This window comes from Zootoca vivipara, chromosome 2 (assembly GCF_965207765.1).
Source record: "Zootoca vivipara chromosome 2, rZooViv2.hap1.1, whole genome shotgun sequence".
Taxonomy (NCBI): Eukaryota; Metazoa; Chordata; class Lepidosauria; order Squamata; family Lacertidae; genus Zootoca; species Zootoca vivipara.
The window spans coordinates 119862448-119881553 of NC_142584.1; the positions used below are offsets into that span (position 1 = coordinate 119862448).

At 49.3% G+C, this 19106-nt stretch overlaps 3 protein-coding genes across 5 annotated transcripts in view; all 3 read left to right on the top strand.

Annotated features, from left to right (window-relative positions):
• The window catches only part of LOC148687217 (uncharacterized), a 36792-nt gene extending 32297 nt beyond the window's left edge, over positions 1-4495 (top strand). Inside the window, exon 6 of the mRNA XM_088663901.1 lies at positions 1146-4495. Coding sequence (XP_088520027.1) covers positions 1146-2257 — 1112 coding nt within the window. The 3' untranslated portion in view covers positions 2258-4495. The remainder of the gene's footprint in view (positions 1-1145) is intronic.
• The window catches only part of LOC132591242 (uncharacterized), an 80269-nt gene that overhangs the window by 32319 nt on the left and 28844 nt on the right, over positions 1-19106 (top strand).
• On the top strand, positions 7819-19040 carry LOC118081503 (uncharacterized). 3 transcript variants are annotated; one of them, XM_088663832.1, is made up of 6 exons: positions 7819-7960; positions 10274-10697; positions 12387-12513; positions 13431-13510; positions 15886-16018; positions 17127-19040. In XM_088663832.1, the coding sequence occupies exons 2-6, from the start codon at positions 10281-10283 to the stop codon at positions 18512-18514; spliced, it is 2145 nt and encodes a 714-aa protein (XP_088519958.1). In that variant the 5' UTR covers positions 7819-7960; positions 10274-10280; the 3' UTR covers positions 18515-19040. The 3 variants fall into 3 exon arrangements, with proteins under 3 accessions (XP_088519958.1, XP_060124632.2, XP_088519957.1); XM_060268649.2 differs by having other exon boundaries at positions 7824-7960; positions 17124-19040; XM_088663831.1 differs by having other exon boundaries at positions 7871-7960; positions 10211-10697; positions 17124-19040.

Below are 19106 nucleotides of genomic sequence, written 5' to 3' on the forward strand. Positions count from 1 at the left end.
CAAAATAAAGTCCGGCCCCCCACAAGGTCTGAGGAACAGTGGACCGGCCCCCTGCTGAAAAAGTTTGCTGACCCCTGCACAGTTCAGGTTGCAAATACGGGAGAGACCACCTGCTTCTCTAAAGACCCTCTCGGGTGCTGAGACCACCAGTGGGGACCCACTTGGTAGTTCCTCCACACTTGAAGGTGGTGTGGCTCCCTAAGCTGTGGGACTTCTTGCGCACAGAGGTGTGTTGGGCACCTTCATTATACAACTCCCAGAGAAGGCCTCTTTGCCCTGGTTTTTGACACTAGAGGTGTGTGTTTTTAGGACCCACCTAATTTCTGTGAGTTGTTTTAAACTGTTTTTTAACAGCGAGGACTCGTTGCATCCTCCTCTCTCAATCTGGAAGAGCTGCAAGGTGTCTTGCAGTAAACAAAAAGAACCACACAGATTAAGAAGATCCACAGTAAAAGGAAAAACTTTACTGAGAGGGAAAAAACCCACCTTTGTTATATGCAATGTACAAGCAGAGAGAGAGAGAGAGAGAGAGAGAGAGAGAAGCTTGCTGAGCGCAGGAATTTATCTCTACTGGCTCAGCGTGACCTTGACATAGTCAAAACAATATTTGTATCAGGAATTAACCTGGAAGCTTCCAGAATCTTCCAGCACTTTCTATCACGTTCCAGTTTCTGCCCTGAAAGAAATTAGTCATGACAGTTTTGGCGCTTTCCTTGCAGTTTTTCATTATTATTTATTATTAATCACCTCGTCAGGAGTATCTTGAGCAGGGGTGAGCAAACGTTTTCAGCAGGGGGCCGGTCCACTGTCCCTCACACCTTGTGGGGGGCTGGACTATATTTTGAAAAAAAATAATGAACAAATTTCTATGCCCCACAAATAACCCAGAGATGCATTTTAAATAAAAGCACACATTCTACTCATTTAAAAACACACTGATTTACGGACCGTCTGCGGGCTGGATTTAGAAGGCGATTGGGCCAGATCCGGCCCCCGGGTCTTAGTTTGCCTACCCATGATCTTGAGGCACAAAACACAAAATCTGAAACACCTTACAAAAAGACAGCTGTGGTGTAAATTGCACAATAGCTGCCTGACAATCTGAGTCTCTGATTATCTCTGATTATCTTTCTTTATTCCTGCAGATGGTGGGCAGCAAAGGCAAGGGAGAAGGAAAGCTGGATCAGAACAGCCAGGGAAGGTGAATTCTGTCTGTTCCCAAGAAATCCCACTCCCACAAGTATATCACAAAAGAGAAAAAGGAAAGACTCTGTGTTCAAAGCCATCTATCTTTAGCACAGATCAGATGATCCATGAAGAGGAGACGCTCTTGATATGCTCAGAGTGTGGGAAGAGCTTCAACCGGAGCACAAACCTAACACGGCACCAACGGATCCACACGGGAGAGAAGCCGTTTAAATGCTCTGAGTGCGGGAAGAGCTTCAGCCAGAAGATGAACCTTACGCGACATCAGAGAGTGCACACAAGGGATAAACCCCATGAGTGCTCAGCGTGTGGGAAGAGCTTCAGTCAGAGCACAACCCTGAAAATACATCAGAGAATCCACACGGGGGAGAAACCGTACACATGCTCAGAATGCGGGAATAGCTTCCGTCAGAAGATAAATCTCACCAGGCATCAAAGAGCGCACGCGAAAGAGAAACCCTATAAATGCCCCGAGTGTGGAAAGAGCTTCAGCCACAGCTCAAGACTTAGTGATCATCAGAGAATCCACACAGGGGAGAAGCCGTACAAATGCTCCGAGTGTGGGAAGAGCTTCAGCCAGACCACCAGCTTTGCTTACCACCAGAGACTTCACTCTAGAGGGAAACCATACCAATGCCCCGAGTGCGGGAAAAGCTTCAGCCATTGCTCAAACCTTAACGAACATCGGAGAATCCACACAGGGGAGAAACCATACGAGTGCTCTGAGTGCGAAAAGACCTTCAGTCAGAAGATAAACCTTGTGAGGCATCAGAGGGTACATACAGGGGAGAAACCATATCGATGCTCAGAGTGCGGGAAGAGGTTCAGTGACGGCTCGAGCCTTAGTGCCCATCAGAGAATCCACACTGGAGAGAAGCCATACAAATGCGCCGAGTGCGGGAAGAGCTTCAGCCAACTCACCAACTTCACTTACCACCAGAGAATCCACACGGGGGAGAAACCCTATGAATGCCCAAAGTGCGGGAAGTGTTTCAGCCAGAAGATAAACCTTATTAGACATCAGAGAGTGCACAAAGGGAGGGCATCCTGAGAAGGATAGAGACATCTTTGGGATGTGGAAGGCATATGAGGATGACTTTCCTCTCCAGTGACTCATACGGAGGCAACGTATTTACAAGCAGAGTGGAGCCTCTCTGGTTTTAAGAGAATCCATAAAGGGGAGAAACCTAATCTTGGTGAAAATGTAGAAAAAACTGAATGACTTTTGTTTTGTTATGCTTTCCCCCCAGTCCATTTTATCAGTTAAATATGTCCTCCTAGCAAATATTCTAAGAAAGAGAGGGAGAAATGTATCTTTCAGCCATTATCTGTTTTCTAGCTATGGTATCGGAACTCGTTTTCTACAATGCTATGAATGCTTTCATGTGACATTGTCATGGCACGACAGTGGTTCCTGCTTGGAGGAACAACAACAACAACTTTATTATTTGTACCCCACCCATTGGACTGGGTTGCCCCAGAACAGGATGGAATGTTATGAATTGCAGGGGATTGGAACAGATGACCATTCGGTCCCCTGCCAACTCTACAGAAGAACTATGATTCTATGAATTTATTAACTGTGGATGGAGAGAATTCCTCACTCTCCAAAAAAAAAAAACACCACACACACACGAAGATCTGGGCACACCGCCAGTGAAACTGGTTGGATGGTCAGCTCAAGGCCAACAAAGATGAAACAGCTTCTTCACCAACCCCACCCTGGTCAAGTTGCAGGAATCGCTTCCACGTGGTTGTGATGAGGACATGTAGCTTAGACATGTAGCTTTCTTATTTTATTTTATTTTTAATCTTTTGTACAATTTATACACTGCTTTGTGAAAAGCCTAGGAGTTGTGTGTTGTTGTTGTTGTTGTTTTAAAAAGAAGATAAAACATTAAAATTACCACTTAAGAAAAATTAACAACTATAATTCCAAGCTTTCAAAAAGTTAAAATAGCAATAGACCAAAAAACAGATTAAAACCCGCATCAACTTTATAAACTTGCCTAAACAGAAACATTTTTAGCAGGCACAAAAAAGAGTAATAATAAGAATAATAATAATTGTCTCATTTATACCCTGCCCATCTGGCTGGGTTTCCCTGGTCACTCTGGGGCGAGGGTAGGTGCTGCCACACTTAAGAGATGGAGGTCTTACTAACACAGAAAGGGGTATTATTAGAAACAGAGTAGGCAACTTCTAGAAGGGCAGACCTGTTGGTGGCTAAGAGATTTAAGGCTGATTTCTCCACATACATAGATTGAGTTGGAAATCAATGGAGTCATCAGGCCAGGGGGGCCAAAGACTATGGGGCTGGTGTCTGCAACGGTGCCCCTTTGTGAGCGTAGGAACATGGGTCACACCTCCAAAGTCTCCTTTGGAAATGGCTCTGGATAATTTCCCAGCCCTGCTTTCTGGGACATGGAAGATTGGACCTGAGGCCTGACAGCGACGTCCAGTTCACCCAATATTTTGGGGGGTGCCCTGGCTCAAGATGTCTTGCCTCAAGCAAGGGGGTTGGATTTAGACGGCTTACGAAGCCCCCACCCCGACACCCCAAACTCTACGATTATGTTCGCAAAACATGTGCTCTGCCATAGATTTCTGACCTCCTAATTCTCCTCTCTCCTCCTCATGTAAAGTAGAGCAGTATTTGTGGTGGCTGTAATTTGTCTTGGCGACTGATGGATATTTTACAAATATTTTGTTAGCAATGTTGTGTTTGCTTTGCTCACTGTAATTTAACTTTGTCCCACCCACCCACCCCTAAAAGACGTTGCTGAAGTACATCTCCCCTCCCCACCCCAGTCACAGCATGCCCAATGGTCGGGGGTATTGACAGTGCAGCAGCAGGGATCATACAGTTTGCCACGTAAGGGTTAATTCTGCTAATGTTAGTACATTAGCTAAGAGGGGTGCTGCTGCTTAGAGACCAGATAGTATTGCATGATCTTCACTGAGGTAACACATTTTCTGATTGGTTGTGTAGTTATTATTATTTTTGTATGAGTCATATGCATTTATTAATTATGAACACTTTGGGAAACAGATATCAAGAATGACATTCATTTTCTGACCCTAGCTACAATTCTGCTGTATCTTCTATCAAGTCAGAGACACTGGCTGCAAAGTCTGAGGCAGTTTTCCCTCTCTGTGTTTAGTTGAATGTCTTCCTCCTACGTACGAGGCCTGACCTAAAAAAGACAAAACTTCCCTTGTTCCTTTCTCCTCAAATTATATGCTCTTTTTGCAAAGTTTGACTCAGTACAGTGTTAATCGTAATTCCTCTCTGGGCTCTGTCTGCATTTTTAAAGCGACTTTGGTAACAAAGCCTTGGCCCGATAGATATCCCTCACCGCGGGTTTGATCACCTTCATACATCTTTAAACAACAAAGAGTCTTGTGGCAATACAAGGACTAACATGTTTATTACTGGTCGGCATCCGTCTGTCTTGGGAGGCAATGGAGTGTGCCTTTGGAAATGAAGTCGAGCTATTCAAAGGTCATAGCACTTGCTGTGGCTGTAGAGACTGATAAGGGAGAGACATGTTTGGACTACTGCAAGGCGCTCTACCTTTGAAGGTGACTTGGAAACTACGGTACAACTAATCCAGAATGCGGCAGCTAGACTGGGGACTGGGAGCAGCCACCGAGACCATATAACACCGGTCCTGAAAGACCTACATTGGCTCCCAGTACGTTTCTGAGCACAATTAAAAGTGTTGGTGCTGACCTTTAAAGCCCTAAACAGGATTGGCCCAGTACACCTGAAGGAGCATCTCCACCCCTGTCGCTCAGCCCGGACACTGAGGTCCAGCTCCCTCACTGCAAGAAGCAGAAGTTACAGGGAACCAGAGGACCTTCTCAGTAGCGCTTGCCCTGTGGAACGCCCTCCCATCAGATGTCAAGGAGATAAGCAACTTTCAGAAGACATCTGAAGGCAGTCCTGTTTAGGGAAGTTTTTAATGTTTGATGCTTTATCGTGTTTTTAATATTCTGTTGGGAGCCGTTAAACTACTGAGCCTAGGGCTTGCCGATCGGAAAGTCAGCAGTTCGAATGCCCGCGACGGGGTGAGCTCCCGTTGCTCAGTCCCAGCTCCTGCCAACCTAGCAGTTCAAAAGCACGTCAAAGTGCATGTACAGTGGTGCCTCGCTAGACAAATTTAATTCGTTCCATGGGTCTTTTCTTATAATGAAAAATTCATCTAGTGAATCCCATAGGAATGCATTGAAAAAATTTTGATTTTTTTTTTTGCCCATAGGAACGCATTAATTGAATTTCAGTGCATTCCTATGGGAAACCGCGATTCGCTAGACGAATTTTTCGTAAAACGAATTCATCTAGCGAGGCAACCTCCGCTCAAAAAATCCTTTCGTTAAGCGGAAATTTCGTTAAGCAGGGCATTCGTTAAGCGAGGCACCACTGTAGATAAATAGGTACCACTCCGGCAGGAAGGTAAACAGAATTTCCATGTGCTGCTCTGGTTTCGCCAGAAGTGGCTTAGTCATGCTGGACACATGACCCGGAAAAACTGTCTATGGACAAACGTCAGCTCCCACGGCCACAGGGCCGTCTCTAGGCCCGGGTCCGGTGGCACGGGGCACCAGGCCACCAAGGGCGCCGCTGCGCCTGCTGAGAGGTGCGGCGGAGGCCGCCCCAGGCATGGCGGATGCAGCCCTAGGCGCGCCTCTCAGCTGTTCAGGCCGCTCTCTGGAGGCGCGCAGGCCTGGGGCTGCCTCTGCCGCGCGCAGGGGGGTTGCAACCGGGGGCGGACAGGCTGGATGGTGCAGGGTGCCGGCCCTCCAGGCGGCAGCCAAGCTGCGCCCGCCCGCTACGCCGGGAAACGGGGCGGGGGGAGCGCCGGAGGGATCCGTCGCGCCTGGGCGCCAGGCATGCTTAAGACCCCAGAGTCGTTCGTGACTGGACTTAACTGTCAGGGGTCCTTTACCTTTACCTTAGGAAACCCAGCCAGATGGGCGCAGTAGAAATTATTATTATTATTTTACTGTATTGTTATTGGGTGTGGGTGGATGAGACATGAAACTAGTTGACTTCGCCTTCCATGGGGCAGAAAAGAGTTGGAAAAGCTTCACAAAAGGGCACTCAAAATATGATGGTGATGATCAAATTTGTACCCACCTCAACAGACTGGGTGGCTTCCAACAAAAGCATAATAAAGGATCACACATTAAAAACTTCCCTCCAAATGGCCGCCTTCAGATGTCTTCTAAAAGTCAGACTTATTTATTTATTTCCTTGACATCTGATGGCCAAGGCACACATTATGCTCCTCTGGTCCCCACCAAGCACTCAGCTCTCACCGGGGATGCCAACTTGAATAAAGTATATGGGGGGGGACCCACGTGAATCCCCCCCCCACATAATTGATCACATGCCATGGTGCACACCATTTGAATAGCAAAGCCCATCAGCTTGGGGGGAGGGCTGGCCCCCTCAAATATTTCACTGGGGGGCCGCCGGAAGTTGGCTCCTATGGCTCGCACATGCGGCTCCTGGAGATGGTCAGAAGCAGCCACATCTTGGGAAGTGGGCCAGCTAAACCAGGTGAGGGTAGCCGATGGGTCTCAAACCCTCAGTGAGTTAGGGGCTTCTTCCCCTCCATGAGAAGTCATGGCTCTGGCAACCCAGAAATCTTGCTTGTTTTTCTGTGACCCCTTCTGGATTTTGGGGGGGTGGGTGGGAGTCCATGTTCCCAAATGGAACAACACTCCAATGCAAAAAAGCCAATGCAATTTTGGGCTGCATCAATAGGAGTATAGCATCTAGATCAAGGGAAGTAATAGTACCACTGTATTCTGCTCTGGTCAGACCTCACCTGGAGTACTGTGTCCAGTTCTGGGCTCCACAGTTCAAGAAGGAGACTGACAAAGTGGAACGTGTCCAGAGGAGGGCAACCAAAATGGTCAAAGGCTTGGAAACGATGCCTTATGAGGAACGGCTTAGGGAGCTGGGTATGTTTAGCCTGGAGAAGATAAGGTTAAGGGGTGATATGATAGCCATGTTCAAATATATAAAAGGGTGTCATATAGAAGAGGGGGAAAGGTTGTTTTCTGCTGCTCCAGAGAAGCAGACACGGAGCAATGGATTCAAACTTCAAGAAAGAAGATTCCACCTAAACATTAGGAAGAACTTCCTGACAGTATGAGCTGTTCAGCAGTGGAATTTGCTACCAAGGAGTGTGGTGGAGTCTCCTTCTTTGGAGGTCTTTAAGCAGAGGCTTGACAGCCATCTGTCAGGAATGCTTTGGTGGTGTTTCCTGCTTGGCAGGGGGTTGGACTGGATGGCCCTCGTGGTCTCTTCCAACTCTACGATTCTATGATCCAAGCACAGGAGCATTGAAGGCCATTTGCCATTTGCACCCACATTCCCCTTCTGCGCAGCTCCCGGGAACATAACGGTGCGTAAAGGCGAAAACAACAGCCCTGTGTGGAGCAGACAGCCTGTCTTGAAGAGGGAGGGTTGTTGCGGGCAGGGAAAGGCAGCGTTGCAATGCAATGCAAAGCCCCACCTTCCCCGAAACCTCTCCAATCCCCACGACGAGTCCTTTAAAAAAAATTGGGGGGGGGGGGAGAGAGAGAGAGAGAGAGAGAGAGAGAGAGAGAGAGAGAGAGAGAGAGAGAGAGACTGGCTAGTTTTGCATTCCTAGAGAGGCCCCTGTCTGCGGGTGGGGGGGCACTTCCTCCTCCAGTTTTGGGATGGTGGAGAGAGGAGGTTTTTGCAGAGAGAGAGGTAAGGAGATGTGACGGGGGGAGTGCATGCATGCAATTGCATGCATGCAGTTGGGGTAGGGGCGAGCCAGGATTCCCCTCCTGCTAAAAGTTTGGGGAGGGGGGCAAGACTCTGAGCAAGGGCCCAGCTATGTGCCGGGCAGTGGGAGAGCTGCTGCCAGTTGTGGGGAGGCGGGAGGACTGTCCTGGTCAGGAGCTAGCAGTCCGTCCCCCCTGCAACTGGTATTTAAATATATTTTTATTTTGTGGTTCTGGGGTTTTGCATTCAGAAAGGTTCATCTGGTCCACAGAAGCCCCTGAAAGGCTCTTGATGCTCCCGGAGAGCAAGGGGAAGGGAGTGTGGAGAGGCAGAGGGCAGGAGGACCCCAGCATCATCCAAACTCCACTCTCCAGGTGCTGTTTTCCTAGGGAAGGCAATCCCCCATCATTCTGTGGCTCTTCTGGGAATGCACAGAGTTCCTGACCCTGTGTGTTTTGACACAGCCTGGTCTGTTCTGACCTCAGGGAACTGGCTTTAAAACTGTTCTCAATATTGTGCTTTAAAGTTGTAACCCACCCTGGGACCTTAGAATGATGAAATAATAATAATAATAATAATAATAATAATAATAATAATAATAATAGTAATTTATTATTCATACCCCACCAATCTGGCCAGGTTTCCCCAGCCACTCTGGGCAGCTCCCAACAGAATATTTTAAAAAAATGATAAAACATGAAACATTAAAAACTTCCCTAAACAGGGCTGCCTTCAGATGTCTTCAAAAAGTCAGATAGTTGTTTATTTCCTTGACATCTGGCGGGAGGGCGTTCCACAGGGTGGGCACCACCACCAAGAAGGCCCTCTGCCTGGTTCCCTGTAACCTCACTTCTCGCAGTGAGGGTAATCACCAGAAGGCCCTTGGTGCTGGATCTCAGTGTCGGGCTGAACAATGAGGGTGGAGACGCCCCTTCAGCTATACTGAGCTGAGGCTGTTAGGACTTTAAAGATCAGCACCATCGCTTTGAATTGTGCTCGGAAATGTTCAAGCACCCATCTGTCTTGAGTGCGCCCCTGGGGGTGAAGGTCAAACTGCCGCATTAACGGGACCGAAGAGACACAGATCAGAGTTCTCTTTCTCCCGGCATCTGTGGCCAAAAAGGGTTGATGGCAAGCCCTGTTGTGCCAAGTTGCAACTCAGTGTCTATAACACCTTGCTTTGCATGCAGGAGAAGGTTCCAGTCCAGGTTCGGTCCCCAGTCAAGGCTGGGAATATCCCCTGGAACCCTGAAGAGCTGTTGCTGCCAGCCAGTGTAGGCATTACTGAGCCAGATGGTGCAATGGTCTGACTCAGTAGAAGGCAGCTTCCTCTGTCCCTAAGTCGGTAGCAGGAATCACACGCAGAGCAAAGGGGAAAATACAGTTATTGCACTCATTGAGGCTTCTTAGCGCACTGTGTCAGCTTCCGAGTTACAAAGGCCTCCTCATATGGATGAATATTTTTTAAATATACGTATACACTGAGGAGAACACACCTGTGAGAAGAAGGTAAAGGTAAAGGGGCCCCTGACCATGAGGTCTAGTCGTGTCCGACTCTGGGGTTGCGGCGCTCATCTTGCTCTATAGGCCGAGGGAGCCAGCGTTTGTCTGCAGACAGCTTCCAGGTCATGTGGCCAGCATGGCTAAGCCGCTTCTGGCGAATCAGAGCAGCACACAGAAATGCTGTTTACCTTCCCGCCGGAGCGGTCCCTATTTATCTACTTGCACTTTGATGTGCTTTCGAACTGCTAGGTGGGCAGGAGCTGGGACCAAGCAACGGGAGCTCACCCCGTTGCAGGGATTCGAACCGCCAACCTTCTGATCAGCAAGCCCTAGACTCTGTGGTTTAACCCACAGTGCCACCTGGGTTCCTGGTGAGAAGAAAGCAATAGGTAAATGCTTCTAAGGGAAGGGAGCAGTGCAAAGTCACCTGGCCAGTGTGGGAGCCAGTGTGGTGTAGTGGTTAAGAGCGGTAGACTCGTAATCTGGGGAACCGGGTTCGCGTCTCCGCTCCTCCACATGCAGCTGCTGGGTGACCTTGGGCTAATCCCACTTCTCTGAAGTCTCTCAGCCTCACTCACCTCACAGAGTGCTTGTTGCGGGGGAGGAAGGGAAAGGAGAATGTTAGCCGCTTTGAGACTCCTTCAGGTAGTGATAAAGCGGGATATCGACTCCTCCTGGCCAGTGGCCTCCCCTGATTTTGGGGGGGGGGGTTTGCTTTCTTTCCTGCAGGAGAAGCTCAGATTGGTAGCAGGAAACGCCCTTGTGGGACTGAGACATTGCCTCTTCCTTCAGTTCCACCATGGAAGTGCCCAGCTGGGCAGGGGAGCAAGCAGAAAAAGACCCCCACCCCATGCAGTCTGGATGCAGTGGGAGAAGCTGGGAAGGGACTGTGCAGAAGATCCTGGATGAGGCGGATACCAGCTCAAACCTTTGGCGCCAGCGGTTCAGGGAATTTTGCTACCAGGAGGCTGAGGGGCCCCGCGAGGTCTTCAGCCAACTCCACAACCTTTGCCGCCAGTGGCTGAAGCCAGAAAGGCTCACCAAGGCTCAGATCCTGGACCTGGTGGTCCTGGAGCAGTTCCTAGCTGTCCTCCCCCCGGAGATGGAGAGCTGGGTCAGGGAGTGCGGAGCCGAGACCAGCTCCCAGGCGGTGGCTCTGGCAGAAGGCTTCCTCCTGAGCCAGGAGGAGGGGAAGAAGCAGGAAGAGGAGAAGCAGGTGAGAGAGAGTATTTCCATTCAAGTTGGAAAATGCATGCAAGAATATTATATTCCGACACACCCAACTGCTAGCAGCCCATTCTGGGATTTGTCCGAAGAGAGAGATTTCACGATGTCTCTAGGCAAATTGATCTATCTGTGAGTTGCCAGATTTGTCACGCGTGAGTTTACATGTATTTATCACAGAATCATAGACTTGTAGAGTTGGAAGGGAACCCCAAGGGCCACCTAGTTGAACCCCCTGGTTCCCTGTAACCTCACTTCTCCCAGGGAGGGAACCACCAGAAGGCCCTTGGAGCTGGACTTCAGCGTCCGGGCAGAACAATGGGGGTGGAGATGCTGCTTCATATTATTATTATTATTATTATTATTAATTTTTTATTTATACCCCGCCCATCTGGCTGGGTTTCCTCGGCCACTCTGGGCGGCTTCCAACAAATAACAAAATACATTAAAATATAACAGATTAAAAACTTCCCTAAACAGGGCTGCCTTTGGGTGTTTTCTATGTCAGGTAGTTGTTTATCTATTTAATGTCAGGTAGTTGTTTATCTCCTTGACCTCCGATGGGAGGGTGTTCCACAGGGCGGGTGCCACTACTGAGAAGGCCCTCTGTCTGGTTCCCTGTAGCTTTGCTTCTTGCAGTGAGGGAACCGCCAGAAGGCCCTCGGCGCTGGATCTCAGTGTCCAGGCAGAACGATGGGGGTGGAGACGCTCCTTCAGGTATACTGGACTGAGGGCCATTTAGGGCTTTAAAGGTCAGCACCAACACTTTGAATTGTGCTTGGAAACGTACTGGGAGCCAATGTAGGACTGGTGTTATGTGGTCTCGGCGGCCACTCCCAGTCACTAGTCTAGCTGCCGCATTCTGGGTTAGTTGTAGTTTCCGGGTCACCTTCAAAGGTAGCCCCACGTAGAGCGCATTGCAGTAGTCCAAGCGGGAGATAACCAGAGCATGCACCACTCTGGCAAGACAATCTGCAGGCAGGTAGGGTCTCAGCCTGCGTACCAGGTGGAGCTGATAGATAGCTGCCCTGGACCCAGAATTGACCTGTGCCTCCATGGACAGCTGTGAGTCCAAAATGACTCCCAGGCTGCGCACCTGGTCCTTCAGGGGCACAGTTATCCCATTCAGGACCAGGGAGTCCGCCAACCCCGCCCGCCCCCTGTCCCCCCAAAACAGTGCTTCTGTATTGTCAGGATTCAACCTCGTAGTTTAGCTACATACTGCATGACAAAGGTCTTCATTTTATCTGTCCTGAATCTTCCAACATTCACCTTCCTGGGGTGTCCACGACTTCTAGTGTTAAGAGAGAGGGAGAAATAAATGTTCCCTTCCCATTTCCTCTATGCCATTGCATAATTTTATAAACTTCTACCATGTTGCCCCTTACTTGCCTAGTTGCTAAACTGAAAAACTCCAGAATCTGCCACCTTTCCCCATGGGGGGGGGGTGCCCCATCACCTTGATCCTTTTCTGAACCTCTTCCAACTCAACATTATCCTTTCCTAGGCGAGCCAACCAGAACTATCCACAGAATTCCGAATGGAATCACATCATAATTGTATGATGGCATTGTGATACTGGTCGTTTTCATTTTCGGTTCTTTTCTTGACGCCCCCCACCCCCCGCATGGATTGTTCCTCTTCACCTGTTCCCTCCATGGGATCATTGCTTCTGTTTCAGGTGCAAGGCCCACTCCTGGGGGTCGCTGCTGGTTCCTCAGAGTTGGAGAACGCCCCATCCAGTCCCTGTCAGAAACTGTTCTCCATTGGCGTCGCCCAGGAGATTCGAAGTCGGGGTGTTTCACTGGGTAAGAGAGGATTTCTTCCTTCCTAAGTTGCTGGAATTGTGTGAAGTTGTGGTTCCTGCATTGCAAGGGGGTTGGACTAGATGACTGTTTGGGGCCCTTCCAGCTCTATAATTCTACGATTCTTCACGTAGAATTATAGATTCTTCAGGGCATCCTGAGCAAGTTTGCAGATGACACAAAATTGGGAGGGGTGGCTAATACCCCAGAGGACAGGATCACACTTCAGAATGACCTTAACAGATTAGACAACTGGGCCAAAGCAAATAAGATGAATTTTAACAAGGAGAAATGTAAAGTACTACACTTGGGCAAAAAAAATGAAAGGCACAAATACAGGATGGGAGACACCTGGCTTGAGAGCAGTACATGTGAAAAGGATCTAGGAGTCCTGGTAGACCACAAACTTGACATGAGTCAACAGTGTGATGCAGCAGCTAAAAAAGCCAATGCAATTTTGGGCTGCATCAATAGGACTATAGCATCTAGATCAAGGGATCTCTTCCAACTCTATGATTCTATGATTCTACGTTCCCAGAAGAAATTCCTATAGGAACTGCTCCAAAACCACCAGTTCTCTCCTTGGGCGCCTGGGACGTAATGAGCTGTTTATATGCTTCGCTGACTGACCCCCCCACCCCCACCCCACTGTGTGTTTGTGCAGAGAGGTAATAGAGCTGGAAGGGACCCTGAGGGTCATCTAGTCCAACCCCCTGCGACGCAGGAATTAAAATCCAGTTGGGCAGGATATAAATAATAAATAATCATTTTATATTTATATTTGTATTGTGTCCAGCCTTATGCAGAGTTCATTCATGCACAATTTTTAAAAATTATTAAATTTGCATACTACCTTTCACCTGTAGATTTCAGGGTGCTTCACAACAATTTCAATTTTTCTTCCCTTCCCCATCTCACAGAGAACGAGGTGACGTCACTGAGGCTCTTTAAAACACCTCTTTGCGGTGGGTCGGAAGCGGCTGCTGGACTGCCTGCTCAGGTAGGGAGAGGGCCACACGAGGAGAACAAGTCCTAGACAGTGGCTAACCAGGTGCCCCAAAGAGGCAACAGCAGCATCAAAACCTTTATTGGCATCACTTACAAACGTTCAAGATGTGGGTGGCGCTGTGGTCTAAACCACAGAGCCTAGGGCTTGCTGATCAGAAGGTCGGTGGTTCGAATCCCTGCGACGGGGTGAGCTGATCAGAAGGTCGGTGGTTCGAATCCCTGCGACGGGGTGAGCTCCCGTTGCTCGGTCCCAGCTCCTGCCAACCTAGCAGTTTGAAAGCGGGAAGGTAAAAGGCGTTTCCGTGACCGACTCTGGGGTTGCAGCGCTCATCTCGCATTATTGGCCAAGGGAGCTGGCGTACAGCTTCCAGGTCATGTGGCCAGCATAACAAAGCCGCTTCTGGTGAACCAGAGCAGCACATTTACCTTCCTGCCGGAGTGGTACCTATTTATCTACTTGCACTTTGACTTGCTTTCGAACTGCTAGGTTGGCAGGAGCTGGGACCGAGCAACGGGAGCTCACTCCGTTGTGGGGATTCGAACCGCCGAACTTCTGATCAGCAAGCCCTAGGCTCTGTTGTTAAACCCACAGCGCCACCCGCGTCCCCAAGTTGCCATATCTTTGTACAAAACAGTTGTAGTCCTGGGGAAGGGAAGGAGTCTGACAGAACTTCGCTAAGTAAAGTGTCTTTGATTGCTGAAAAGCAAATGTTTAGCCAGCATAAGAGAAAACTCGTCCAAGCAACTGTCTCTAGCTTATGTTGGCATAAGGCTGCATGAGGTACACAGCGTGGGGCAGCGAAAATCTTAAATGTCTGCTGCAACAGCAGCATGCATGTTGCATGTGTGACAATTGTTGCGTCGGGAGGAAGCCGGGTGGGCCTTCTCCCAATGAGACATTTATCTCCCAGGCTGCCCTGGTCTGTGTGGCCTCTCCTGATGCTTCATGGCCCGGGGCGACAACCCACCAGGCCTGTGGCCCCATATGACTTACCGCCAGTCTCCTCGACCCCCTCAAGATTGGAGGGGCTGAGCTCCATCTCCATGGGGCTGTAAATAGAGGGGGCTGTTGAGACTACCTGCCCGCAGACAGTTGGGATTCAGGCCTCATCATGGGACTGAAACTGCCTTGGTCGCACTGGTTGATGATCTCTGGCGGGCTATGGAAAAAAGGTGAGAGCTGTTTCCTAGTTCTGCTGGATCTCTCAGTGGCTTTTGACACCATCGACCATAACATCCTTCTGGACCGTCTAGAGGGGCTGGGAGCTGGGGGCACTGTTATGCAGTGGTTCCGCTCCTTCCTCCTGGGCCGTGTTCAGAAAGTGGTGGTGGGGGATGAGTGTTTGGACCCCTGGGCTCTCACATGTGGGGTGCCTCAGGGTTCTGTCCTCTCCCCCATGCTTTTTAACATCTACATACAGCCACTGGGAGAGATCATCAGGGGGTTTGGGCTGGGTGTTCATCAGTATGCGGATGATACCCAGGCAGTGAAGGTCCTGTGTGAGTGCCTGGAGGCGGTTGGAGGATGGATGGTGGCTAACGGATTGAGGTTGAATCCTGACAAGACAGAAGTACTGTTTGTGGGGGACAGGAGGCAGGCAGGTGTGGAGGACTCCCTGGTCCTGAATGGGGTAACTGTGCCCCTGAAGAACCAGGTGCGCAGCCTGGGAGTCATTTTGGACTCACAGCTGTCCATGGAGGCGCAGGTTAATTCTGTGTCCAGGGCAGCTGTCTATAAGCTCCACCTGGTACGCAGGCTGAGACCCTACCTGCGTGTGGACTGTCTCGCCAGAGTGGTGTATGCTCTAGTTATCTCCCGCTTGGACTACTGTAATGCGCTCTACGTGGGGCTACCTTTGAAGGTGACTCGGAAACTACAACTAATCCAGAATGTGGCAGCTAGACTGGTGACTGGGAGCTGCCACCGAGACCATATAGCATCGGTCCCGAAAGACTTACATTGGCTCCCAGTACGTTTCTGAGCACAATTCAAAGTGTTGGTGCTGACCTTGAAAGCCCTAAATGGCTTTGGCCCAGTAGACCTGAAGGAGCGTCTCCATCCCCATCGTTCACTCTTCTGGTGGGCCCCAGGACTAGATGGGCCGTTGGCCTGATCCAGAAGGCTCCTCTTAGATTGCCCTCAAACAATAACAAACCTCGAGTTGGCCAAAGTTAATAGAGCTTTTGGCCCCTCTTTAGACAGAAGCCGTGAGCTCTTGCCTGTTTCATCATCCAGAGTTCTGGACCTTGCTGGGAAGAGCTCACTTGCTCCATTGCCAACGTCTTCTCGGGGGGTTCTTGTGAGTCGAGGACCTGGACACACTTCCTGGGCTTTTTACAGCAGATGTTTCCTCTTCCTCCTTTCAGGATCCAGCCGTGGTGACCTTCGAGGAAGTGGCTGTCTATTTCACCAACGAAGAGTGGGCGCTGCTGGGGGCCGGGCAGAAAGCCCTCCACAGGGAAGTCATGCTGGAGAACTCCAGGAGTGTGGCCTCTCTTGGTAGGACTCCCTTCTCTGCTCTGAGTCGAGAAAGTGAGGTTCTGAAAAGGGGTGACCAAATTGGTCAATGGGGTGGAGCGGACTCTCCTTCCTTGGCAGTTTCTAAGCAGAGGTTGGGTGGCCATCTGTCATGGATGCTTTAGCTGAGTTTCCTGCATTGCAGGGGGTTGGACTAGATCAGACCCTCAGAGATCTCTTCCAGCTCTTAAGATCCTGATTCTGAATGTAAAAGTGGCAGCATTCGGGATTTTTTTAATTTAGAGAAAAGGTGACCAAGAAGAAACATGATAGAGGTTTATAAGATTATGCATGCCATAGGGAAAGTGGATAATAATCATAATACTAATTTTATTATTTATACCCCACCCATCTGGCTAGGTTTCCCCAGCCACTCTGGGCTGCTTTCGCCACATATAAAAACCATAATAAAACATTAAAGACTTCCCTAAACAGAGCTGCCTTCAGATGTCTTCTAAAAGTCAGGTAGTTGTTTAGTTCCTTGACATCTGGTGGGAGGGTGCCACCCCCGAGAAGGCCCTCTGCCTGGTTCCCTGTAACCTCACCTCTCACAGTGAGGGAACTGCCAGAAGGCCTTGGAGCTGGACCTCAGGCTGAATGATGGGGGTGGAGAGGCTCCTTCAGGTTTACTGGGCCAATAGAGGAAAGGTTTTCTCCCTCTTTCGTAACACCGGAACATATGGGCATGCAGTGGAGTCAGCCATGATGGCTCTGTTCTGCCATTGGAGGCAGAAGTGCTTTTGAAGACCAGTTGCTTGGAGGGGGGGGGGTGGAACCAGGAGAATGATCAGATCCTGCTCTCTGGTTTCCTACAGGCATCTGGCTGGCCACTGTGAGAGAACAGGATGCTGGATTAGATGGTCCATAGGCCTGATCCAGCTGTGCTCATCTTACACTTGAGCAAAAATAACTAAAATTCTGGAAAGATGGCTAAGCTATAACTTGGCCTTCACCAGCCAGCCTGGTACCCTCCAGTTTTTGTTGGACTACAACTCCCATCAGCTCCAACCAGCATAGCATTGAACTGGGTGGGCATTGATTAAAGGCGGCTTTCCCTGCTGTTACCAGATCTCTGTCTCTATTCCAGCAGGTGATGGGTGGGACAGTCAGAAAGATGATGGACCATGCCTGTTGCCATCATTGGAGAGGAACAAGTTTCCAGAGATGGAAGAGAACATCGGAAATAAAGAGGAACCAAGAAAGCAGGAGGGAAACCCAACAGAGATGGGGAAGAAGACATCCTGGCTGGAGGGTGACTTCTGCGAAATCCTAGTTCAACCAAAAGGAAAGGAAAGGAACGTCTGCCTGGTGTGTGGGAAAATCTTCAGCCAGAAATCGGACCTTACTGCTCACAGGAGAACCCACACGGGAGAGAAGCCCTACAAATGCCTGGAGTGCGGGAAGAGCTTTAACAGGAGCTCAAACCTTACTTCCCATCAGAGAATCCACACGGGAGAGAAACCCTATAAATGCCTGGACTGCGGGAAGAGTTTCAGGGAGAGCGCAAACTTCACTTCCCATCAGAGAATCCACACAGGGGAAAGGCCTTATCAGTGTTTGGAGTGTGGGAAGAGTTTCAACAGGAGCACGAACCTCACTTCCCACCTGAGAAAACACACCGGGGAGAAACCATATAACTGCTCGATATGCAGTCGGAGCTTTTGCGATAAATCCGTCTTCAATCTCCACCAGTTGATTCACTCGAGGGATAAGCCACACAAATGTTTGGCATGTGGCAAGAGCTTCATTCGACGGTCGCAACTTACTTCCCACGAAGGAATCCACACGGGGGAGAAACCGTATGAATGCTCCGTCTGCGGAAAGAGTTTTCATCGAAGTTCCAATCTTACTTCACATCAGAGAATCCACGCCGGGGAGAGGCCCTATAACTGCGCCGAATGTAGCAAGAGATTTTACGACAAATCACACCTTCTTATACACCAAAGAATGCACACCGGGGAGAAACCCTACAGCTGCCTGGAGTGCGGGAAAGATTTCAGGCACCATACGAACCTTGCTTCTCATCAGAGGACCCATACGGGAGAGAAACCCCACAGCTGCCCGGAGTGCAGCAAGAGCTTTTACGATAAGCACCACCTTCTCATACACCAGAGAATCCACACCGGCGAAAAGCCGTATCGGTGCTTGGAGTGCGGAAAGAGCTTCAGCCAAAGCTCGAGCCTGAGCTCCCATCAAAAAGTTCACACGGAGGAGAAGCTGTATCAGTGCGTGGAGTGTGGGAAAAACTTCAGCCAGAGGAAGAATCTCACCAGGCACCAGAAGATCCACTCGGGAGAAAAACCGCATCAGTGCGTGGAGTGCGAAAAGAGATTTTTTGATAAGTGTACACTGAAGAGGCACCAGCGAATTCACAGAGAGGAAGACTTGTCCATCATGTCTTGGAGCATTGATGTGGATTCGGGTGGCGCACCAGTGTTGCGCCCCCTCAGGGAATTTGCACAAGAATACGATTTGTGAGATTTAGGGAGAAATCATCCCTAGTCATGAACTAGTCATGAGAAAGCCAGAACTTTGTTAGACTTCCTTCCACTCCATATATTTTGAATTACGGGTGCTGGTGGCAACATAACCTTTTTGTTGCTCAGCGCCTCTCAAGCCCTACTGTGGAAAGATACTTTCCTCTTTCCTTCCTCAGTAAAAAAGTTGGGGTGGCGGGAAGCCCTTCTGTCAGTATCAATTTAGAAATAAGTTGATGCTGATGGGCTTTGATGGAGATCAGCCTCCTTTCACAAGTGAGAGCAGGGCTGGTATTTATTTACTTTGGATGTGTAATAATATATCCTAGGCATTAATGTACTGTATGTTTTGTGTCTTGCTAAGTCCTGACCACTTGTGAAAAGTCACTGGTCAACTTACTTGTGCCTTAATTCTCTGCTTATGTTTCTATTTTTCTTATCAAAAAACCCACAAATTTGGTCAAAACTACTGCTTTCTCTTCTCCCTCTCGAGGCGATGTGCCATTAAACCTGTTTAGCTTATAGCAGGTCTTGTATTCCCTGTCGTTACTCAGGTGGGTTGTGGATCCGAGGAACTGCAGAATTTTCCTAAC

Excerpts from the sequence above, each read along its gene's own strand:
- LOC118081503 (XM_060268649.2), top strand. The coding sequence starts at position 10,281 with ATGGAAGTGCCCAGCTGGGCAGGGGAGCAAGCAGAAAAAGACCCCCAC. Across the intron at positions 12,514-13,430 it reads AAGTCGGGGTGTTTCACTGG|AGAACGAGGTGACGTCACTG; the intron begins GTAAGAGAGGAT and ends CCCATCTCACAG. Across the intron at positions 16,019-17,123 it reads CAGGAGTGTGGCCTCTCTTG|CAGGTGATGGGTGGGACAGT; the intron begins GTAGGACTCCCT and ends TCTCTATTCCAG.